Raw genomic sequence first — 26,361 nt, forward strand, 5'->3', positions numbered from 1 at the left:
AAAATTCTTGATGACAGCACACCTATCTTACAAATATTTGTGTCACTCACATTTCCTACTATAAATGCATGTTTGTTGAATAAACGAGTGACTAAATGTAGGTATGCAAATTTATAGGGACACCTTCCTTACTGATCCTACTAGACTATTATTTCCTTGGAGATCTAGAGTTTAGCCCAGTTGCTGGCACATAATAGATATTCAATAAATATCACTGAATGAAAAGTACACTCTAAATGTCAAAACATGTAGTTTCTTCAAAAGGGTACCTTGCTTTTGGGTGGTGGGCTGTTTGTGCTCTTGTCTGTGTGAATGCTGGTAGGAGATACAGCAGCACCAAGGTTGCCTTGGGGTATGCCTGGGAGCTTTCCTCCTGGAGATACCTGCATTGCAGCTAGCTGGGCAGCATATAACTGCTACAGAAGAGAGAGAGAGAGAGAGAGAGAGAGAGAGAGAGAGAGAGAGAGGGAGAGAGAAAAAATAAGGACTGAGTAATAAAATAAATGCACCTCTCAGAAAATACCTATAATAAGATGTGCTATTTTTCCAATTGGGTCTTTTTGTTTGTGCCCTGGAATATTTAAAGAAAGACACTGTCACCTCAACTGTCATGACTTACTTCTCAGGGGAGAAATGACAGATATAACACATAAGGAATTTTAGTTTCAGTATATACAGGGACTGAAAACAAGTAACAGTCATCTGTATTTACTCTTTGCCAACATCAGTGGAGGAAAAGTATATCATACTATATGGTTAATACCTTTATTTTAACCATTTAAAAATTTACACGGTGTGTTACAAAAGAATGAAGCTTCATACACCAAGTAATTTTCTTACTATCCATATGGGTTCAAGCCCTGTATGTTTCCTTTCTTTGACTTGCTGAAAAGGGCACCTGTAACATTTTTTTCTGATTATTAGCTGTGTAGAAATACAAAAAAGCCACTGGGAGGGAATGGAAGGGGACTATTTGAAGAACATTATCGGGTCAGTCTACCTCAGTTGATAAAAGTTAACTGGATGCTTGCCAGAATGCCACTTTACTTCATGATATATAAACACAGACAAACTTGAGATAATCTTGAGGATTAGGGTTTTAAGGAATACTATCTAAAGCACACACTCTTCGACTAAACCATCACATAGTAATTCTTATTAAATAACCAATAAAATTTCTTCAACAAATCAATTTAATAATAAGGGAAAATTTTACTTGATGATGATGGCCGTATCATGTAGTATCTTAAAACATGGAGGTTGCTTTAGATTCAAATAGTCATATCAAATGTTTAGATTAATACTCTTTCATCTCCATTTAGCATTTTGTGAAAATCTGATTGAAGAAGCAATTATTTATATATACATATACAAATATTAATAAATAAATGTATAGATATACACGCATATATATACATATATATGTGTGTATATATATTTAAAATACAACCCAATTTCTTATTTCTCTTTTGTCTTAAGATTTCATGGATAGCATTTACTATGCAAGCTAGAACTTCCATAATAAAAAGACTGATGTTAAAGAAAAAAGCTCTCAAGGAAAAGTGCTGTGAAATAGTTCTCTGGATTATCTTGGTTTTTCTCTGAAAGGGAAATTTCAGAGAAAATTTCTGCTCAGGATAAGCCAGAGACTCTGATAAGTTGGGTCTCTCTATAAATGAAATAATGAAGACTGGCATTTATATACATGAAAATACATTTACATTTTTCAGAGTTTCTAGATGCTTTGTTCTAAATGAAAACAGGACTTTAAAATTATTTTAAAAATTATAGCTTATTGTTTTATGTCAACTAATGCAAGATACATTCCAGACAAAAGAAACACCAGAGAAGTATATTTATACTATCAGTAATGACTGTCCCACCCCCAAAATTATTTTGGCATGCATTAGAATTATGTTATTTCTTACCCCAATCAGAAAGAATAAGATTTAATTCATAAGTCTTTAACAGATTACATAAAAAGTAAAAGGATATGATGTCAAATATGATGAGTGGGAGTGTACCATTTTCAAAGTATCAGAAATTATGCATTTCCCACACTTGGGTTAAAAACCTGTGTCTTAAATTCTGCAATTCACAAAGTAACTTCTTCCATCATCATCCTGAACTGTTTATGAAGCCATTAAGAAAATAACCAATAACCCAGGATATCACTTCGCAAATTAAAACTTTTTCCAGTGTACTGAATTTTAAAATATATGTATTTTAAAATACTGGCTGGATAACTATTTTACATATTGTAAATTTCACACTATACTGTATATTATATCCTTGTCTTTAAAAATGATTCCAGTGCCTATTATTCCTAGAAGGTAACAACACATATTTCTGGTTTAGTATACACAAAATATAAAATTGTTCCATAATTACTAAAGATGACATGGGAAATTTTAACCTCTGTAGCTAAAAGGAAAAATGTGATCAAAATAGTTATTCAAAATTTGAATTTGATTATTAAAAAATTATTTCAAAATATTGAAAAAATATTGACTATTTGTATTAATTAGATAATTAAATAGATGGACCAGTCACTCATAAAAGGTAATTAAATGTTTAAACATAAATCACTATAGATTCACAACTTCCAAAGAAGTATTAGAACTACTATTAGAAATAGAAGTATAAACATGTTCCCAAAGACTTTAATGAATTTAAAGGTAGGAAATGGTATATACTTGGAATTAAAAAAAATCATACATGTTCTTCCTTCATTCAAATATGAAATTAAGGTTTACCTCAGTTAAATTATCCTAAAAAATTCCTTTGAGTAGAAAAGAAGATAAATTTGGAAAATACATGGGCCCATTTAAATACATATTTTTACTAGAACAGTATACTAATAACTGGTATTTTTACAAAACACAGAGAGTTAAAGTAATTAATGATGAAAAAGTCATAATCTTATTCCTCATTCAGTATGGCTAACATTAAGTAGCACTTCAATCCCCCCAATCTCGCATATCCCTTTCCTCATATTTGGCTTTCTCTATGCAAAGAGTTGATATATAGACCTACTTTTCCCCAACTGTGTTTAACTTTCCACTATTTCCAGATCATTACATTTCCCACCACACATATCTGATCTTCCTAGTTTGCCAAGGTTTGGAAGTAGGAAAGATCTATTTTCAATACATTTTAATTTGTGTCAAATATATGTGTTCCTTAAATTTACATTATATTACAGAAGCATAAAAAGGCCTCAAGTCTCAGAGAATCTAACATACTTTGGGTCTGCACAAGTAAAATAAAGCAGAAATTTTAATACTGCTGGGACCTAATCTGGCCATTCACAAGTTAAAACAAATTTTCAGTAGATTTAAAGAAGCTGACAGTGGTTTTCATACCTGGTTATATATCAAGGGTAGGCACCTTAAAAACTAAATGCTGCTGAGACTTATTTTAATTCAACCTTTCAAAAAATTAAATCCATTTGTCTATCCATTAAGATGTGCGTTGACTGATATTAAAACAAGAAAGTCTAGAGATGATTAGTATTTTATTTCATTTATTAAATGTTCTTAAACCAGAATCAAGAATCATGTAGGTATCTGTACTGAGGGAGGTCTATAATCTCAGAATCACTGGCTGACCTTGGTGAGCGGGAAGTGGCATGAAATTTGTGGGGACTGGAAAGCCACCTGAAGTAACAAGCATCCTGTGAACTATAGAACTCATTTACATATTATGTACATATATAATTATAGTCACTTGCAATTATATATAAATAAAAATGTTTAAACAAAAACCTGGTTCACATTTTACTTTAAAGGATAGTAGAGAGGGGCTTCCCTGGTGACGCAGTGGTTGAGAGTCCATCTGCCGATGCAGGGGACATGGGTTCGTGCCCCGGTCCCGGAAGATCCCACATGCCGCGGAGCGGCTGGGCCCGTGAGCCATGGCCGCTAAGCCTGCATGTCCGGAGCCTGTGCTCCGCAACGGGAGAGGCCACAGCAGTGAGAGGCCCGTGTACCGCAAAAAAAAAAAAGGATAGTAGAGAAAACCCAGAGTTAAATATAAGGTGTATTATGATAAATGTACTTTTATGAAAAACAGTCAAGTTGTTCTTAATATCAGAAAGAAGTTGAGAGATCCTAAACGTAAAAAGCTGAAGATTAAGGAGAACACTCAGGGCATGATGTTAACCAGACTAACAGAATAACAGTTTTTTACCTTGAAGAATAATCTGACCCTTATCTTGAAACGGATATGTTAGGGGTTTGGTTTGATCTCCAAAACTCCCCAACCCCACAGAGCATTAGGTTTTCTGTTCTTTATATTACTTAAAATATTGCATTCTCATTCCCTTTCCCTTCCTCCATCCCTACACCTACTTTAGACAATTTTTTTTCTTTTTTCTTTTTTTTTTTGTGGTATGCGGGCCTCTCACTGTTGTGGCCTCTCCCGCTGCGGAGCACAGGCTCCGGACGCGCAGGCTCAGCGGCCATGGCCCACGGGCCCAGCCGCTCCGCGGCACGTGGGATCCTCCCAGACCGGGGCACGAACCCGTGTCCCCTGCATCGGCAGGCGGACTCTCAACCACTGCGCCACCAGGGAAGCCTGATTTTTTTCTTTTTTAATGGAGACAATCACATACAATTAGGTTGGAATCTATTCATTGGTTACTTAGGGTCTTGGTGCTAATGTGCTCATAAGTATGTTTCTATCCATCTATACATATAAGTAACTCTCACTTTTGTCTCAAACTGTTCCATAAAACTACATCTTTGTCTCTTCAGCATTTTAAGCTCCTTCAAGGACCATTTCTACTTTTAGAGGGACAGTTAAAAGGAAGGCAAACCACAATTCTAACCCCAGCTCTGAGCTAGTGACCTTGGGTGACCAATCTGAAACACAATTCCTTAATCTGTAAATTCAGGGATAAATAAAACTGACCTTGCATGGTTGCTGTGAGAAATACATCACATACTGTGCATAAAACACTCACTTCATCAATAAGTAACAGTTATAATTATTAATGGATTAATTATACCAAGTAAGAACTAGGTAATATTTATGTGCTAACCTCCTACTACCGACTCTGGACTGTGCTAGGTACAGTGGGGGACACAGAAAATGCATAAACATAGTTTCTTCCCTAAGTCAACACTGGTACACATAAAATATTGAGAATATAAGTGTACTATATGTAACTATATGCCACTGTTAAAGGCATGACAAAAAAGGACATGAACCAGTGCATTCTGATATGCTTTCATTATAGAGGTGTAGCTAAGCTGAGCATAATAAAAGAGGTGGCATTCTAGGGAGGGAGCACAAGCTAAAGCCAGGCACAGGAGCAGGAACGACCTGGCTGTTGCAAAGGGAATAGAGAGGATGGTGTGGAACAGTAGGTGAGAGAGTAGGTGGTAGACAGGACAGTGACCTAATTGAGCCCAAACCTTGGGAAGAACAAAACAGTACTGGGTGCAGGCTATGTTCAACTTACAGAAAATCATGAAATATAAGCAAAAGAGTTTAAATTTAATATGTAGGCAAGAAAAAGCCACTGAATGTTTGAGAGCAATATATATGTCTTAAGCTAAAACATATATATTGTCTTAGTTAAGATAAAGAAAGAGTAATATCATTTATGAGGTTATCAAAATTTAGCAGCAGTAATTTGAATGATAGTTTGAGTTGAAGTAACAGTTGTGAAAATGAAAAACAAAGATTCCATGATCTGAGTGAAGAGTGCTAACACACTGCACAACCGCTTAATACTGCTTTTGCTAAATTAATTGTTTAAAATTATTTTATAAGTAGGATCATTTTCTCCAAATGAAATTTCATGTCAAACACTGATACATAGAGAGAAAAAAGAGGTGTACTGTAACTATAAATGAATTTTACATATTTTAACATTTAATTAAATGAGACCAATGAGGTTGTTTTAACTATCCCAAGAATTTAAAGAGGTACAGGGCTGAAAGTTGAAGCCCTTTATCACACGTGGTGATCAAGAAAGCTCTCAGAAATAAGTAGTAGTCACTTCTAAACTCTCACCTAAGCAAACACATATAGACCTAAATCTTCAAAAAGAACGTTATAGAGCTAAAAACTCCCTTGTTAATAGCATCTTGAAGTTCAAATATATATACAGAAATGGGAGGTGATTTTTTTTTAAGTGTAGTAACTGAAATCTGGCAATAAAAGTTAATATGTCTACAATGTGTTAATTGTTTTGATTAGAGATTTTAAAATGTGTGTGTTGTGGCTTATTACGATTTTAAAAGTTGATAAATGTGTACCTCTAAAGTTTAAATCTAACCTGAGAGATTTATGTTAGATACGATGTATATGAAAAGCATGTTTGTTTTTTTAAGGGCAGGGACAAGGAATAACATTTGTGAGGAAAAAATTCAGAAAGCAATTTCAAGGCTCCATAAGTGTTATCTTTATGGCTTAATTTCAGCTTCCTAATGTAACTTAAATGTGGAGTTTAAAGAGAAACTAACGTACTGAAGAAAATCTTTCAAAACATATCAGCATGTTTCAATGTGAATAAATTTGCTTTGCACATTATTTTTCATAATGTTTCTTCACAGAAAATTATCAGAGCAACTTGAGTTAAAACATGGACTTCTTGCTCTAATACTGTCAGCTCTTCTTTTTGAGGTTATTCGAGCATATTGCATGAAAAACACAATAGGCCTTAAATTTGTTGGATTCCAGGGCAAAAGTGCAAATAGAAACTCATATGCCAAATATATATAAATTTACAATTTACAAATCTAGCTAATGATGTGTTTAGCAAAATATGGTTCATTTTCCCATCTGGACAAACACACCTTCAAAATAGCTGGGTGCAAATGAATACCAAAATAACATACCACTTCACAATCCGTTAGGACAGCTATTATCAAAAAACCTGAACATAACAAATATTAGTGAGGATGTAGAGAAACTGGAACCTTTGAGATTTTCTGCTGGGAGTATAACATGGTGTAACTACTTTTGGAAAACACTATGGCCATTCGTCAAAAAATGAAACAGAATTACCAAATGATCCAACAATCCCTCTTCTGGGTATATATTCCAAATAATTGAAAGCAGGGCCTGGAACAGATATTTGTACACCCATGTTCACAGCGGCATTAGTCACAATAGCCAAAAGGTGGAAGAGATCCAAGTGTCCATCAAGGGGGGAATGGACAAGCAAAGTGTGTCATATACATACAATGGAATATTATTCAGCCTTAAAAAGTAAGGGAATTCTGACAAATGCTAATACATGGATGAACCTTGAAGACACTATGCTAAGTGAAATAAGCCAATGATAAAAGACCGAATATTGTATGATCCCTCTTATATGATGCATCTAGAGTAGTCTTTTTTTTTTTTTTTTTTTTTTGCGGTACGCGGGCCTCTCACTGTTGTGGCCTCCCCCGTTGCGGAGCACAGGCTCCGGACGCGCAGGCTCAGCGGCCATGGCTCACGGGCCCAGCCGCTCCGCGGCATGTGGGATCTTCCCAGACCGGGGCACGAACCCGTGTCCCTTGCATCGGCAGGCGGACTCTCAACCACTGCGCCACCAGGGAAGCCCCCTAGAGTAGTCGTTTTTATAGAGACATAAAGAGCGGTGGTTCCCAGGAGCTGGGGGTCGGGTGGGGAGACGGGAAGGGATGTAACTGCTTAATAGGTACAGAATTTCAATTTGGGGAGATGAAAAAGTTCTGGAGGTGGATGCTGATGATGTTTGCACAACAATGTGAATGTACTCAATGCCAATGAACTGTACATTTAAAAATGGTTAAGATGGCAAATTCTATGTTATGCGTATTTTCGCCTACACACACAAAAATGACGTGGAGGGCAGATGTGAATCTCGATTCCTGCTCTCCTTGGTGTTTTAAGACTAGAGCCACAGCCTGTGCTCCTGTTCTTACCCCCAGCTCCATTCAAGAGAAGATGAATGGTTTTGCCCTAGATGGGATACCTTTCTTGGCTGTGACTATCTTCTAAAGCGTTGCTAAGGTGGGGCCCAGCTGCAGCCCTGCTAGATAGGCGTCTTCAAGGAAGTTGTAAGAGAAAGTTAGAATGGAGAGATAGTCCAGGTAAGTGAACATAACATGCAAAGTCATAAAGTTAACTTTTAAATCCACCAACAAAATATATTTAAGTATTTAAGGTTTTCCTATACACCATAGAGGGAACTTTTAAGAGAAACTTTCCTCTTCCCTTTTTAAAATAAAAGTACACACTCCTTCTACTTCCCCTGGGTTAGATGTGAGGCTATCTTCTTTTGCAGTCAACACTACTGGGGCAGGGCTGGAGGAGACTGAAGAGAAAGAGATCTGGCTTCTTCCGTTTAGCATGTTTTTGAGGTTCCTCCATGTTGTAGCACGTATAAGTAGTCTGTTCCATTATATTGCTGAATGGTACTCATTTGTATTGATATACCATATTTGTTTATCCATTTATCCAGTTGATGGACATTTTGTTTGTTTCCAATTTTAGGCTATTATGAATAGTCCTGCTATGAATGTTCCAGTACAAGTCTTTGTGTGTTTTCATTTCTCTTGGCTACCCAATTCCTAGGATTGGATTTTGCTAGGTCTTATGGTAAGTTAATGTTTACTTTTTCAAGGTACTGCCAAACTTTCTAAAGAACCTTTCTGCATTCCCACTAGCAGTGTATTATCATCAATACTTGGTATTGTCTGTCTTTCGATCATAACTATTCTAGTAGAAGTGAAGTGGTATCTCATTGTGGTTTTAATTTGCATTTCCCTAATGACTGATGACATTGAGCATCTTTTCATGTGCTTACTAGCCATTTCTATGTCTTCTTTGGTAAAATGTCTATTCCAATCTTTTGCTCTTCTAAGAAATCGGGTTATTTTGTTGTTGAGTTGTAAGAGTTCTGGACATCTGAATTCAATTTTAAAGAGTAAAACCTATCAGAGAGACTGTGAGGGTCCAGTTTAATAGCAGTGTATAGCTATTATCAAAAGGTCCATAATGATAAACAATATAATGACAATAATAAGTACCAGAAATAAACATATTTTCCTCTTATATAATTTTTATATACTTACACAATAATTTAAAAATTTTTTAACTTTCAAAAATCCTAGTAGAGAAGTACAATACCGATTGTAAAGGACCCTGCACTCTTTGTACCCATCAAGGAACACTAGCATATCAAAGTGAGCTCTGAAAGCTGATGACTTTTTTTAACCACTAAGGGGACTGCTGGAAGAAACGGAGACTAGACGGAGTTGACAGACAGCTCTAAAGACTGAGACTCTTCGTGAAGTCTGTGTTGAGGGTGAAAGGCTTGGGGAAGAAGGGAGTAGATGGTTAGAGCTCTCTTCTACACTCCTTGGTGGTATGTAAGTGGGGTGGGGGCTGGAGGGAGTGAAGCATTTCTCCTGTTGCTTCCCCAGATCTCCCGGAGACCATGGGAGAAAGTGATTGGGAGAATCACAGGTGCCGGAGGAATTTGGGAGGCATTTGCAGTTCATCTCCCATCCGGCATTGCAACTGAAGAGTTATTCTCAAGGGAGCAAAGGGAATGATAGTCTGGGTATAGCAGGGACTGGAGTCACTTGGAGAAACAAGTTCAAGTAAGTACATGCAATGTGGAGGATCCAGGATCTTGTGTATTTGGACACAATTCCTAAGGAAACCTGAGGAAAAGAAAGAAACATATCAAACTGAAAGAGTAAGTAAATTCAGACCTAGTACAGATTTGTGGAAATGAAGGATAACTAATGGTATACCGATGGTGCATAATTTAAAAAAAGAACCATCCGGAGCTGTTGGAATGTAAGAGTTTCAATAGCAGGTTAAGCAAGGGAATGACTTGAGTGGATAAAGTCTCCGAAAGGCTGGATGGTCAGTGGACACACAGAGATGAGTTCAGGATTGCAGGAAGACAAGCCAAAAGGGGAAAACAACTGTCATCCACTTCAGAAAGGAATGTTTTGCCTTTAGAGAAAACTGGTGAGCCACTTGTAGGACCTGCCTGAGGAAATATGGGGCTGCCTGCTAGGGCCTCTAAGGCAGAAACTACTGCTATTATGACCCACATCTCCTTAAATACATCACTCCTGGGTGATATGTCTTGGCAAAGTTATAATACAAAAGTAAAATATTATGTCTGGCTGTAGTGTGGTTTTACTATTAAAAAGCTATAGTAAATACATGTACAAAAGTGATATTATCTATGTAAAGCTGCCATCACCAAATATTAATAATACATAGACAATCTTTATTATTTTATTGCAAATTCAGATCCACTCAGTGTGATACTTGGAATACGGAGCTATCAGAGAAGGATGTAGTGTTGAGAGGGTGTGAACACGGCATCCTGCTAAAAATTAAAGAATACATTTGAACTTATTTAAACCTGAAGACCTTTTTCACAGGTATGATGCTCTCATGCTGTTTCTGTCACACTGCAGATACTGAAGCATATAAATAAGAAACACTTCAAATGAAATAGATTTTAAAGGGCCTTCATTTTATTACACACCAATAAACCTTGAATAGCTAGAAAAACATTTTGACTTTTATAATTGAAGCAGTTCCTTAAAGGACCAGATATACTTGCGAGAGTCATGCAAGGAAACACCAACTGAGAGTTTCTCTCTCTCTCTTTCTCACTCCTTCCTCGTTTTTTCTACTCCACAAGCCACCTTCATATACTGCACAGTAATCCATTACAATATGTTCCAACATCTGCCTCCCCATATGATGTATGACCTATTCGATTGACCCTTTTTATGCCACTCCAGACTTGCTGTTCATTACTGTGGGAGGATGAATACTCTGCAGCTATTCCTGAGGTCACCAACCAGTAAGTACACCTCCATTTGGCAAGGTAAGGAGGACACTGGCTGGAAAGCTCTTCACATCTTTTCTAGATCAGTGACTCTACTCCTATCTTTAATTAGTTTAACTTATGGGAATAAAACACTGCTGAAATTCCTTTCAAAGTAACAATAAGCACAGAAATCCTTGTTCACTGGGGGAAAAAAATCTTTTGCTACCAAGAATTCATTATTAAATATAGAAAAGCTGAGTATTATCAGAAAGAATTTTAAAGCAAACACTTATCTTTGGCTAAGTTCATAAGTGTGAAATCATTGTTCGTGTTAACTCCATAGGTTGGGGGGGAGGGTGTATAACAGTAATCAAAACATTAAAAACACTGAGGATTTTAACTCAAAACAAAAAGTAAATGAGTGTTAGTTCACATTAAATCAGACTATATATGTTATTTTGTATATTATAAAAAACAGACTCACTCACTCACTTGCTGAATGCTTAAAAATACTTGGCGTATTTGGGAGAGGAAGTGCAATATCTATGATTTCCTCAGTGACTATGATGCACCACCCACTTTGCTATTAGTCTTTATGCTATTTCAGGGATCACCATAACAATTCTGTGTGTTCAGTGGGGAGGGTGAAAGCTCATAAATTGCCCAAGGTTAAGTAACTAGTAGTGTTAGGAGTCTGAGTATCCCTTAAAATTCTCTTTTTTATTACGTACCACATAAACTTACCATATGCGTAGCAATGTTACAGTGTGAAGGTGCTTTCCAAACTTCAACTTTCCATGATGAATTTATCTCCCTCTACCCCACTGGGATTCCCCTACCTGCTGGCCACTGGTAATAAGGTTTTTCCTAAGCTCTGAGTCAAAGATAGTTTCCAAGACCCGGGGTTAAAGGCTTCAAGAGTAAAAAACTTCTTTAATCTCTAGCGACAGAACTATACTTTCCCTGAAAAAAGCGCACAACCATTAAAGATTTTTTTTTTCTTTAGTTGTACTGCTAGTACTAATAGACAGCACATGTGATGGGTTAAATTTAAAAGGACTTCTTCCTATGGATTTCCCCCTTATGTTTTCCTTCATTTCTTTCATTGTAAACCATTACGATTAAGGAAATATTGCATATTAAGTAGTGTTGGTTATTTGAGTACATAACATTAAGATGAATTAATCTCAATTTCAAGAGAAATTGGATATAGGACGATAACGGCAGCAGCAAAAATAATCATAGTAGCTAGAGTTTACAGGAAGCTTACTGTGTGCCAGGCCCAGGCCATATCTCTCTGAACCTTCTCAACAACCTTAGGAAATACATTATTATTTTGTGGAGGAGGACACTAAAGCACAGAGAAAGAAAAAGTCATTTGTCCGAAGTCACACAGGTAAGCTGAGGTTAAAATCCAAGTCTTTTAATAGAGTTTATAACTCTTAACCTTTATGCCTTATGAAGCTCTTTTCCGGTCATTCTCATATAGTAGTAGGGTCTGGGGCTTTGGAGCAAAGAGATGAACAAGCCTGGGGAGGGCAGTTTTAATAGTACTTCTGACAGAGACTGGGCTCTTCTGATAGTAACTACATTACTGCAGATGTAGGGCAGGAAGGAATTGAGAAGTACCCGAGAACATTTTTCCTAGCATTTTCATCCTCCTCCTTCCACTTGGCCACTGCCAGTAAATATTGTCTCAGTTTGGTTTTCTTCTCAACTCATGGCTCTGGGAAAACATTTAAGAGAGAGCTATAATATGGTCAGACAGACCAGGAAAGGCTTCCCAATAAATATGATTAGTTAGAAATCAGAAGGATGAGATGACGTAACTACATACATGGAGCAGGACGGAGTATTGGCAGGCGAACCTTGTGGTAGAAGAGAACAAGACAAATACAGGGCCTTGGAAGAAGGTCAGTGAGGCTCCAGTGTACTGTGAGAGGTGTTTGGAAAGGTAGATGGGAAGCTAGAACAGTTCAAGAAGAGGAATGACGTAACAAGATTTGCATTTCCACAAGGTTAGTCTCGATATACAATAATATGAAGAACTGATTGGAAGGATTTGGTTCACCTATAACCCACTTTTACCTAGAATGATGTTGACCTAATCACTTTTTTTTACATGATTTAAAATTGATTCAAAATCAATTATAGAATAAATCTGGATATAAAATTTTCAACATTTTGAGTCTCATCCTTATTTAAATATTTGCTCTTTTCCATATAATTTACACTAAGAATTTAATTATATTTTAAAAACTGTATTTTGCTTCAATTCCTTGATTTTTCTAGACCATTTAAAAAAATATAAGAAAAACGTATTTAAAATTGGCTACTATTTGCACTACCCAAATCACATATTACTCTTAAATCAATTAAAATAACAAAAATACACCTGGCATTTAGAGTGTATTTCGAATTTCATTAGCTCCTCTGATCACAAAAGTCTTCCTTTTCAATTGTGCAGGACATATTTCTCATATATCATCAAAGTAGTTCACAGAAATAATCAGTTGTAACTCCTGTTTTCCTGACTTAAATTGATTGATTCATTCAATATTTATTTATTTGGGCACCTATTACGCCCCAAGCACTATTCTAGACACTTAGAGCACATCAATGAACAGAGATCTCTGCCTTAATGAAAAGAATTTTAATGTTTTTCCCCAAGAAAAATTATAAGACTTAAATCTTCTGTTATATCTGTCCAGTAGTTATCTAATATTTCTCCATATGACACTATATATTACTTATGGTTATTATAATTGGTAATTTATATATCCCTGATTCTTAACATTTTAAAATATTGTCTTTGAAAGAACTGAAGTCATTCTTAAAAGTAATGACTGAGAGATACATGCTACAACACTGATGAGCCTTGAAAACATTATACTAAGTGAAATCAGCCAGACACAAAAGGATGGATATTGTATGCTTCGCTTATATGAGGCACACAGAGTAGGCAAATTCATAGAGACAGAAAGTGGAATAGAAGTTACCAGGGGCTGAGGCAAGGCGGGGGGGAATGGGGAATGGGGAGTTATTATTTAATGGGTACAGAGTTTCCATGGGATGATTAAAAAGTTCTGGAAATAAATATTGTTGGTGGGTACACAACACTGTGAAGGAATTTAATGTTACTGAATTGTATACTTAAAAATGGTTAAAATGATTCATTTTACTGTTCTCTATATTTTACCACACAAAAAAGTATATGACTAAGTGGGCAATAGAAAAATTGCTATATGCCAGTACCACATTAAGCTCCATTTCTTTAAAACAATTTTTCTCCTAATTTGTTCACATGTGTTGGTTCATCTTGTAAATTAACTGAAGAGAAAAGATTTAAATGGGGGAAGGAATATTATTTTAAAGTAAAAGGAGATTGGAAATATTACGTTCTTCTAAAAAATACTTACTAAAAATCACCCTAGGCTTTGGCAAAGAAATATAAAGCAAGGAGAAAAAGCACCTGATTCTAAATCAACCAAATCCAGTAATGCCCCTTTCAAAGTAATGGCTGCTCTGAAACAGCAGCTACGAGATCGTGTCGACACTTCACTGACTTTGCAAAAAGCACAGTATTTGCCAGTCCTACTGTAAAAGATAGTTCTCTCTTCACTTTCCCCACCTATTCCAAAGCTAGCTTCTTTTTCATATCCAGATGACTGTTTATGAGCTCAGTCCTGTTTCAACTGTCACTCTTTACATCAAGGAAAGATAGATGGGACACACCAACCCCAACCTAAATGACCTTTGGATGTGACAAGAGTTTTAGGTCAGCCTTGCTAAATGGAGGCCTTGGTGTATCGAGACATGCCTTGGGGTGAAATTTACAGTGAATTTATTATCTCCCAATGCCCTTTGGACTGCTTCCCACCATCAAACACCATGGCAGCACTTGGAACAGGAAGAAATACATTAACTGGAATCTGATCGTTTTAAAAGGTTACAGCTGCCCAAATATAATTTAATTTCATACTTGCCCTTTGAGGGTTTGGTGTATATTTTCATTTTATGACTGCAAATGATAAAGCTCTTAAGATTCCAGGCAATAAAAAGAGGAAAAAAAAGTATTTTAAGGGTTAGAAGTCTATTCAGTTCATATTCAATGAATGAAGTGACAAATTAGCTCTTTTAAAAAAATCTAACATTTCTCTTTTTTATCTGGACCATCTTTTATTCTTCTTCTGATCCTACACTTGGATGTTTGGTTGAAATCAATATGTGAACACCAGCCTCAAATCTCAGCCAGCTTAAAAATTAAAAGGATGATTTAAAAAATGAAGATAAAGTCAATCTGATTTAAAGTGAAAATAGTTTAGTATAGGAAACATATATTTTTTATTAGTGTTTCCTCTCACATAATTGGGAAGATTTTCCCATTAAAGTATATCAACATCAAATTGACTTACCATTGATCCAGTACTTTTCTAGTATGTCACACTTTCCACAAACTTTAATGAAAGATTCACAAAACCCTCTATAAACGCCACATCACAGTCTTATCAATTTAATTAGTAAATATTATTACTATTATTTTATCAACTGAGAATAAGAGATATGGTGTTACTAATGCAATAGAATTAATCAGAAAAAAGTCAGACACAAAATTCAGATAAAATCACCTATAATTTATTATTTTAAGACATCAAAACAAAAAACAAAACAAAACCCAACTCTTACTCTTTCCCTTTAACTCAATACTTCACCAGAGACTTAACGGTTTTTTAAATATCAATCCAATAGAGTTTGAGGCAACACAGTATTTTGGATTCACTGTTTGTAATGAGAAAAGCCACACTGGTCAAAGGCAACTTAAAACTGTGTGTGTGCAAATGTGCATTCGTTCACCATTCTTTAGTTGAGTCAACAAATATCTCTTGAAAGATACTGAGCTAGTTCATGTGAAGCTTACACTTTTAAAAAGATTTTTCATATTATTTTAAGAGGGTACTCCTAATATATGAACAGCAAAGAAACACTCAGCATTTAAGTATTATAAAACTTAAACAGATAATTATAAATATTAACATTTTTATTAGCAAATTTTAATTTCATGTTGACATGTCACTGTTTCAAAAGTATTTTGCATAGCATTTAAGCTGCATAACAATCCAGTGGGGCAGGTATTAATATCCCCATTTACAGATTATGAAAATGTAGCCTAGCAAAGTTAAGGAACCTGCCCCGGGTAGCAAATCTAGTGGTTACTGAGACTGAAATGCTCTGTATGGTAATGGGAAACAGTACTTATTCTTTTACTCATTTGTTCAATTATCCCTCTTTCAGTCAACAAATATTAATGAAAGGCCCACCTAAAGTGAGAAAAATGAAAAGGCAAACATTATTCAGGAATCAATTAAAAGGCTCTTACTCTCCTTTCTCTAAAGAAGATATAGAAATGGCTAATAAAGCACATGAAAAGATGCTCAACATTACAACCCATTAGGGAAGTGCAAACCAAAATCACAATGCGATACCACCTCAAACCCATTAGGATGGCTATTATCAAAACAAACAAACAAAAAACACAGAAAATACCAAATGTTCATGAGGATGTGGAGAAATTGGGACCCTTGTGCATTGCTGGTAGAAATGTAAGACAGTGAAGTCTCTAGAAAACATTATGTCGGTCCCTCAAAAAATTAAACATAGAATTACAATATGATCCAGCAGTCCTGTTTCTGGGGATATACCCAAAATACTTGAAAGCAGGGACTAGAACAGCTACTTGTACATCCATGTTCACAGCAACATTATTCACAATAGACAAAAGCCCAAATATGTACCAACAGATGAACTGACAAACAATAGAATATTACTCAGCTTTAAAAAGGAAGGAAATTCTGATACATGCTACAACATGGATGAACCTTGAAGACACTGTGCTAAATGAATAATCCAGACACAAAAGGCCAAATACTGTAGGAGTCCACTTATAACGAGGTATCTTGAATAGATAATTCATAGAGACAAAAAGGAGAATAGTAGTTATATCAGGGGCTAGGGGTATGAGAAAATCAGAAGTTACTGTTTAATGGGTATGGACTTTCAGATTGAAATGATGAAGGAGTTCTGGAGATGAGTAGTGGTGATGGTAGTACAACACGTGAATGTACTTAATGCCATGGAACTGTACCCTTAAAAATGGTTAAAATGGCAAATTTTATGCCATGTATATTTTACTACAATAAAAATAAATATATGTAAGAGTAATAAAAACTTGCAAGTTTTGGGTCACAATCAAAAATTTGAAAATAAATTTAAAAGCAGAAAATAAATACTTAAGCCATTACTCCAACAAAGTAAGACGAGAAATTAATATAAAGAAAAAAACAAATGTTTTTTCTCTTGAGTATGAACTAAGAAATATTGGATTCAAGGACAGTAGACAGAGCAGAAAGCCATATTAAAATGGAGGGAGTGAAAGAACAGCTATTGAACCGTAAGAGAGCTGGCTTCTCTTGGCTTCAGCTGTCCTGCCAGCCAGGCTGAGACTTCCTGGGCAGGAGATAAGAGAATTCCTTTCCTAGGTGGTCAAAGAGACCAAGGGAATTTGGGGGGTAATAGAACTGTCTTGCGTCCTGATGGTGGTGGTGGTTAAAACTCAAAGAACTGTATAACCCAAATATAGTCAAATTTACTGCATGTTATTTTTATAAATTAAAAAGTAAAAAATACAATCACACATACGAAAAAAGTATCTTATTCAACAACTCTGACTTATAATTCTTAAACATTTTGACCTTCCTTCCCAAGAAAATATCAGGAATAGTGGGATTTGCTAACACTGTAAATTATAAAGATTTTAAAAAACACTGCAACATTTAGACTTGATCTTTTTTTTCTGGCTTTACTCTTTTTTTTTTTTAATTGGAGTATAATTGCTTTACAATGTTGTGCTAGTTTCTGCTGTACAATGAAATGAATCAGCTATATGTGTACATATTATCCCCTCCCTCTTGGACCTCCCTCCCACCACCCCATCCCAGCCATCTAGGTCATGACAGAGCACTGAGCTGTATCTCTAATATGTCCATATATGTATAAAGAATGGACACTAAATGGTGTAAGTGTGCAGGAGAGCAGGTAGCCAGGGGTCACCACCCATGATCTGAGATAACAAGACTATAAAATACTGATAGTAGACTATTAAACAAACAAGGTGAAAAGCAATTCTCTCCATTTCAGCTGATGCTAAGAAACCAATTGTGCAGTTCTTTCTCAGTATAAAAATAAAGAACTGTTTCCACCTCTTTGTTTTTCTTTTCCAAGAGAACTCACACTTTTTTCCTAATCTCTGGAGAGTGGGTGAAAATCAGACTGTTATTAGTGTTATGGTCTCAATGAAAGCCTCCATCATTGATGTGTTCATGGCATTATTGGCTTTATTAATAGAGAAGATGTATTATGGATGAAAATATCTCTAGGCTAGTATCTTCTAAGAGCATTTAGAATGTTATCAAATCTATTTGGACGGATAAAAAAAGGCCCAGATATATTTTCCTCTGATAGCCTCAATCCTTGCCATTTTGGTATTCCCAATTAAAACTCTTCACTCATCTGCTCATATCTGGATTGCTATTATAATTGTTTAACTAATAAGCAAATAGTTCTAAAGGAGATAGTACCTCCATTTTTCACTATTGTGGGAGCATAAAAAAGTAGCTAGAGTCCCAGATTTTGGAGAACAAGAGAGAGGAGGGAAAAACTGAAGAATAGAGAAAAGGGGAAGACTTGTAGAGAAGGATTAACAGAGGGGGCAACTAAAAATGTAGAGAGGAAAAGTTAAAGAAAGAGGGGAAAAAAGGAAGACACAAAAGTAAAAGAGAGAGAGAGAAAAAGATTTTCAATAGGAACAGAGGTAGATTTTTAGAAGTAGCTTCCTGTTTTTAAATATTTAGCATCCTTAAGGATTAAAAAGTTTATAGTGCCCAACCAGTTGGCTGTGTACTTCAAAATAACACAGCATTCTGATTACTGCTGTGAAGCTGTTTCATGTCAAATTGTTACTTATTTATTTATTTCCACATAGCCCTTCTTTTCCTGGGTGTAAGCATGTTGTTAGGTTGTCTATTGGGTAGTCTAGCCCTGGTCTGACCTGCTCATCTTCCTTCTCCTTCCATGGAGATGTAATAGGAATAATGAAACTTCCTATTTCTTGCCTAATTAGATCTTCAGTGCTAGCTTGACTATTTTCAGGTTTCTAAAGCATTTCCTTTGAATGCGTCAGGCCAATGGTTACTTCAGCACCCTTCTCTCATATTTTCTTTGACAGTACATGAATAAATGTATCAGGAATCAGAGAAGTCCACTTGTAAGGTGCAAAGACTCCTTCTGGGGATTTCTGAGGCTCGTGGTTACTTTCATAGTGCTTTGTTTCCTCCCTTCCTCCATGATATATAGGTAGAACAGCTATACTTATCTGTATTTTAAAAACAAGAAAACTTGAGAGCTGGCCAGATTAAATGACTTGAGACCAGACTCACATATCACTTCAGAAGCAAGTTGAGAGCAGGACCCTTATTTGTTAATCCCTTATTTGTTGAACAGTTTGGGAAGTTAGAGGGATCATGATATACCAACAGCTTTGCATGCCTTTATTATGCCCTAACCATCCAGCCCTGCTGTAAAACTCTCCCCATTACAATAAAACACTGTAATTTTCCAATAACATAGAGCTTTCTCTTCAAAGGGAAAAGTTTGTTCCATTCACAAATAATTGTCAATGTCATAAAAGCAAAGATGCTCTAGTAACTCCTATGGAATGGAAAGAAATAGGGAGATACATTCTCTTCGTTTTTAGGAAGAATTGAAACAGTTTTTTTGTGTAGTCTTACATGTAGAACAAAGGTTTTTATATTGAAAGCATATTTTACTTTCATAAAGACTTTCGGCTTGCATTAAACATGGGGGAATGGCTCTCAAAGAGTGCATTCAATCCCAAATTAAATTGAGATGGATTTCTCAATTTGCCATACACCTCTGTACTATAGAACATAATTGCTATTTCTTAGAAAAATACTTGCTAACTTGAAATATGGAAGAATTTTTTAGGCTCATTTCTGACAGTGGAGAAATCCCTGAATACAGGATATAACGACAAGGATGATAGCAGCTAATGATGGCTGAATGCTTACGCTATACTAAGCATATTGTACATACTATCTCATTTAATCCTCACAACAGCTTTATCATGTAGGAACAAAATTATCACATTTCACAAGGGAAGAAACTGAGACTAAGAGGTATTCAGGAGAGCTCAAGCTCATAACCCATCATACTATAAGTTCCATTTAAATATCATTTATTTGTAAGATTTACTTTAAAACAATTAAAAACAATTTTTTAATGTTTTTTACAAACTGACAAACATGCTTTAAAGAAAGAAAAGAAAAAGCATAAGTCATCAGGTCATCTAACGGATTACTGTACTACTGTACCAATAAATGATTAGATGGTTACAGTGCAAAGACTGAGCCTATGAAAACTATATATTTTATAGTTTCATACTGCATTTAATGCTAGCTTGTGTCTAAGGTGACACTAAAACATCCAAACTTAAAATTCCTCTGGAAAGAAACCAGATGCAAGATGAATCAAATCAAGAAGAGAATAAAAATGAAAAACTTTTAAGGGCCTTTGCTTTTTTTTTTTTATTATTGTTTAGTTAAATGTCATGGCTTATCTTCTATATGTTAACCAAATGTTTTAACTGTACTATTACTAACAATTTAAGATTCCTTGAAAACCGAAGAACTAAATTCAGGGGAAAGCTAGTCATATCTGTACGGAGCTGTATAGACTAGAGCACAGTATAGTAGAGCACAGTATAGTCAACTTTCAGATTGAAACGTATCTTAAAGCAACTATTATAGATGGAGGGACAGAATTTTCTGCAGTTCTGCCTCATTCCAAAAAGGAAGTAATTGTAATTTTAACTATCAAGATTACTTTTTTCATTTTACATTGAAGAAGTTCTAGAATGGCAAAAGCAAGAGAGAACACTGTTGCAATTTCCCTGTTGGAGGTATTAACTCTGCTGGCCCAATGCTCATTGTACCAAATCATTGGGGAGCATACTTTGAGTCTGTTCCTCCATTTCTTCCTGTCTCCTTCCTTTATCCAAGAAGCCGCTGGGTAAGAAAAGGGGGTATGGCATTAAGGGAAAGGTCAGGATTAAGAAAGATGGAATAATTAAGGATTCCTTTCCCTCCTCCCCTTTCTTTTCACGCCATAAGTTTGGCAGGACAATACTGAGAAACTTCCACAGGAAACAGCAAATCTGAAATATGCTGGGCTGGCTTAAGCTTTTTATCTGAAGGAAGCGAATAGGGCTCTATTTTCAAATCTTGCAAAGTCACCTGCCAACCAAATGTAGCTCAAAATTGTAACATGGTTTTTTCTCCTTGGTCTTTCTCTCAGAACATTTCATTCATCACTGCAAAATCTTATCTGCATGATTATATAATCAACTTTTGAATACTATCTTTCTTCTAAGAAGCAAATAAAATATCAACAAGATTTGTGATGTAAACAATCTCACTTTGAACCTTTTATGAACAAATAGATATGAAACAGCACACTTCTCTGTTGTTTTGTTTTCTGAATTCCTTGATCTTTCAATAGCTTTTCACAAAAGAATTAATTCACAGAGCACAATCAGTGAACTCAGCAAAATGAAAGCAATTCAGAAGGTTGCCATTGTTACTAATATGCAAATCCTATCTATTGTTTTATTCATCCTTAATTTAAGTCTAAATGCAAAAATAGCAATTTTTCTCCCCTCTTTTTACACAAAACAACTTAAAAGTAATATATATGAATATATGCATTTAAATATTTGTAAGGATACCATGGAAAAATAGGAAGAAGCTAGATTTAGCTTTCAGCTGCTAGGATTATAGGCACACTTCTGTTAATACTGATTTAGCCAGGTCACTACTTAAAGTCTAAATTGCCTCATCAGTAAAATTCAAGAGTTGGAATAGAAGAATGATTTTTAAATTTTATTTTAGCAGCAGAATCTTTTATTCAAACAATCTCAGCCAGTAGAACTCAATCTATAAAACAAATAAAAGTGAATGGTACTGTTTGGTGGCGATTGGAGCCACTCAGACTCCTGTGAACAGTTTGAAACAACTGCTTTTAAAGGTCTCTGAGGTCCTTTTTATTTCAAATAGACTTGTTAGGACAGGAGGTTGTATGAATTTCTTCAAATTCTATTCCACTTTCACACTCCATTCATTCTCTTAAATTTCAAGCTCCTTTATGGTCCATCAGGGATTCTTAACTAATTCATCTTTGCATTCCTTATGATGCTTAGCTTAGTCACTTACGAAGAATAAGTATTTGCTGAGTAAATAAAATTTCTGGGATACTATGGGGTTTATAAAATAATTCGCTTCCACATTAAAGTTTGAAAACATAGGAACTATTTCCTTAAAGGAAGTAATGAAAAGTTTATAAATTTTCTCAAATTTCTATGAGAAACAGTTTAGCTCTACAATAAAGGAGTAGGATAAGAGGTAAGATGTCTTGGTGTATATTCTACTAATATAGTTAGAAGAAGAGTATGTTTTGAAGGGTTATATCAGAAAATATTTTATATAAAATAATATTTTATATTATTTATTTTAAAATATGTTATTACGCTAAAAGCATCTACGTAAATAACTTATTTTAAACTTTATAAGCTATTCATTTAGAATAGTTGCCAGCAGCTCATAGAGACAATTAATTTGCATTACATTCAAGGAAAAACAGGACTTGACAGGAGGCATTATTTTCATTTTATAGATATAAATATTGAGATAAAGAGTGAGCAATAGCAAAATTTAGAACACTATGCTCCTAAATAACTACTTGGGCTTTTTTTTTTTTTGGATAATTAAACTCATTGCCTCCTATAGATTCTTGTGATGGGGCTTAAAATTATACCACACAGGGGAAAAAAATTGTTTCCTTATGAATAAGACAATGTGCCTCAATTTTACTAACTTGCTTTAGATGCTGAACTGCAAAATAAATCCACATAAGAAGAGTCTGCCAAGTCCTCACTTGCAAGATTGCCTTTAAGCTATAAAAAATTACCAGCTAATAACATTTATTAATCAACTAATAATACCAAGCATTTATTATTACCTAGGACATAGTATTTCATAAATTGTAATTAATACTTTTATTGCTCTAAGAACTTGATGTATATTATCTCATTTAATTCTCACAATAAGATATCATGTATATCCATAATTTACAGACAAGAAAACTATGGAATGGAGAGGTTAGGTAACTTGCCCCAAATCACAGAGCTAGTAAATAGCAGAACCATGAGTTAAGGCACAGATGGCTGCAGGTACCATCCTTTTAACCTCTCGCTAAATAACAGTGCCTCTTAAAATATTAATCTAAAGATAATGTCTTAATAATAAAATTTTTTGCTTTAGTCTATGTTATTTTCCCTCTAATTATCCCCTGCTGAGAGACTAAGTTTTCCTGTATATAATTAACTACGAAGACTTCCGCCCTAGGTTTAACAGTTATATGTAATATAATTTATATATTCCAGCTGCATGCTTTGAGATTTAGCCATACAAATAATGGATAATATTCGTGGATAATATTCAACAGTTTTCTGGTACCACAACCAGAGTTTGTTTCTCTTAAGGAGCATCTGTCTTCATTTGGGTTCTTTAGGCTCAAGATTCTTATTGGTTCTATTAGGGTGATAACCTTTACTTACGTAGAATTTTACTCCTAAGATTGCATTTGTCTTCGTAAGACATTCCTTGAATAAATTAAAGGATACTAGTAATATAAACTAAACTGGCAATTAGGTTGAATGACAAATTTCTAATATAAATACAATCTGTGAATCTGAAGAATATTAGTTTCTCTCCTTTCTTATATATAGCCAAGACCAGAGAACTGAGTAGTTCTGTTTTTCTTGATAAAATGAAAAACCTGTATACTTTTAAAATTACAGTAAACTGGTATTGTTCCTAGGATTGCATCTACTGTTGGCCTTGAGCCTAGCAATCCTTTTATGTATAGCAATTAGCCTAGAAACATTTTAGAGTAACCTAAGCATGTTTTGATTAAGAGAACACAGAATGCCATTGAGGAATGGGCATGAACTTGCGACCAGGAAACCTGGCACTGATAAATAGTTTATATTACTTTAGTGCAGGCAATGGGAGAACTTCAAATACAATTTTAAACTTTACCATTTGATTGGTAATTACAATAAAAATGGGTAGTGTGGAAAAGCACACGTGTACTGATGTCTCTGTTAGCACGTAATGAGACAACATGAAGCGGCTGGAAACAAGGAAATACAGAAATAGCATGAAAAAGACACTGCCGGTACTGTCTCCATTGCCCAAATGTCAAACAGCTCCCGGGAACCCTAGGGGTGGTAATAACTGTGGAAGTAGTTCCTACTAGGTTTTTCCTTAAAGGAGATTCTTGAACACTGCTGGGTTCTGACTCTAGCCCATATGGGCCTGGAAAAGTCAGAGAAAATGTTGGCTGCACTTTTTCAGGCCTATTTGCATATGTTCTTTAGTATGCAGAATGTCTCTGTATATAATTTAATTGTTGTTGAGGGTTTTTTTTTTTTGCCTCTATTAATACATATGCAAATGACTCACACTTGCAGCTGTGCTGTCTTAATCATATGTGTGCTTCTGTCTGTCTGCCCTGCAGGCTCAGGGTCGAAGAGAGAGGAAAAGAGGGAATTCATTCTTTTAACCTGCAAGAAAACTCACTCACGCAGACAGAAGTCTGAGAGCAAACAACACACCAGGGTTGCGACTGAAATGTTGAGCAGTTGATCATTTTTCACGCTGTATGGAAATAACTGTGACGTAAGAGTTAAACTGAATAGTAGAGTGTCTAGGTAGGTAAAGATGAATATTTTACAGGTATTCATCCTTGTAAGTATTCATCCTTCAATAAGAAGGTAAAAAGCCTCATATCTAGACCTCTCCACATGGTTATTTCCTCGTTATTGATTTTCTAGGGGTTTCTCTTGGCCAGACACATAAAGCCATGCTCACCTACAAGGCTCTGGGAAATATGAAACATTTATCTGTGTCCTGTCATAATTATTGACCTCCTTCAGAGAATGGCAGGAGGTTGATAAAAAGATGAACTTCATTTTTTCATCTACATCTACCTTGATGTTACTCTCTATCAGATAGAAACTGAAGCCATTTCCACTATGACTTCCATGTACCTTTGATAGCTAGGAAAAATGATTGATTTTAGTTGATATTTTGTATAATTCATTCTCTCCTGTGATCACATGTCATCTATCATATTCTCTATCCCAGAGGATTCATGTTATTGATATTACTGGTTGCTGGAACTGTAGCCCTATGTGATTTCATTTATGACAATTTGCAATTTTGAGTCTTTATTCCAAAAATATTATTATGCATTTTAAAAATAATCCTACTAAAATCAGTAAAAGGTGAATTAATTCAATAAAAATTCTTGAATGAAAGCTACTTGCTTAGTTGACTAAAATATGACCATCCAGAAAGAATTTCAATCTTTTTTTCCCCTGCTTATCACTATTAATCATTGGTTGGAGTTGACATTTTTGGCTTCCTATAGGTAGAACAGGTGGCAACCATCTTTGGCCAACACAAATACAGTATTTATAAAGTGAGAAATAAGTGGATAAATATTTCCTTTTAATTTCCAATCTTAGAAGCCTTGTTAAAAAACAGAAATAGGATACACTACAAATCTTACTATTAAAAAGTTCACGATGCCCATTAAGTAAAATGCAAATTAATGACAATGAATATGAGAAATAAATGTTAGATGGACTGCTGCCATCATTTGCTTTCATTAATTAGAAACAGACAATTTGCTTAGCTGATTTTATCTAGTCACAAATATCCAAAAGATTCAAAGTGTAAGTTATTTTGCTTAAATAATTAGACTCACTTCTTCATATTGAAATGAAGCTAGATTAGTTTTCTGTATAAGTTAATCTCCCTCCTTTAAAAAGAGACAATATTAGGAGAACAAATATCAAAAGGCATCCTTGGCTCTTGGAAGAAAAATAAGTAGTTTGAAGAGGAAGGGGAAAGAAAAAAAGAGAAGAGGAGGAAAAAAGAGAAGGGGGTAAACAGTATGTGAGACTGCTAAGTGGCTAGTTACTGTATTTTGATAATATACCGTTCCATTATTTAGAAATAATTTCCTTTAGTGTTGTATTGGCAAGGTGAGGCATACTGAGTCAAAAGTACCTCTATCAATTCATAGTCTCATCTACGCCTGTACATCCGTTAACGAACAACATAGGAATAAACTAATGTTGAAACGTCTGGTCTTTTTTATTTTGTTGCAAATTATAACTTTAAAGGAATTACACAAACTGTAATAAATGCTAAAACGCATTCTTTATGCAGCAGCCCAAGGTTACAAATAAGATAAAGGGAAGAAGGAGCAGAAGAGATAGAGCTACAGATTTCTCATATGCTAAGAATCTTTTAAAAAGGGTTAAAAATATAATGTTCCCTGGTATTTAAATTAATATAATTTATTGC

General features: G+C 35.1%; 1 protein-coding gene across 16 annotated transcripts in view; it reads right to left on the bottom strand.

Moving 5' to 3' along the window:
* SOX5 (SRY-box transcription factor 5) overlaps window positions 1-26,361 on the bottom strand; it is a 994,587-nt gene that overhangs the window by 74,778 nt on the left and 893,448 nt on the right. For all 16 annotated transcript variants that reach the window (XM_082849629.1, XM_082849640.1, XM_082849630.1 and 13 more), the window contains one exon: window positions 270-416. In XM_082849629.1, coding sequence (XP_082705755.1) covers window positions 270-416 — 147 coding nt within the window. The remainder of the gene's footprint in view (window positions 1-269; window positions 417-26,361) is intronic.

Source organism: Leucopleurus acutus (assembly GCF_964270905.1).
Source record: "Leucopleurus acutus genome assembly, chromosome: 11".
Lineage (NCBI taxonomy): Eukaryota > Metazoa > Chordata > Mammalia > Artiodactyla > Delphinidae > Leucopleurus > Leucopleurus acutus.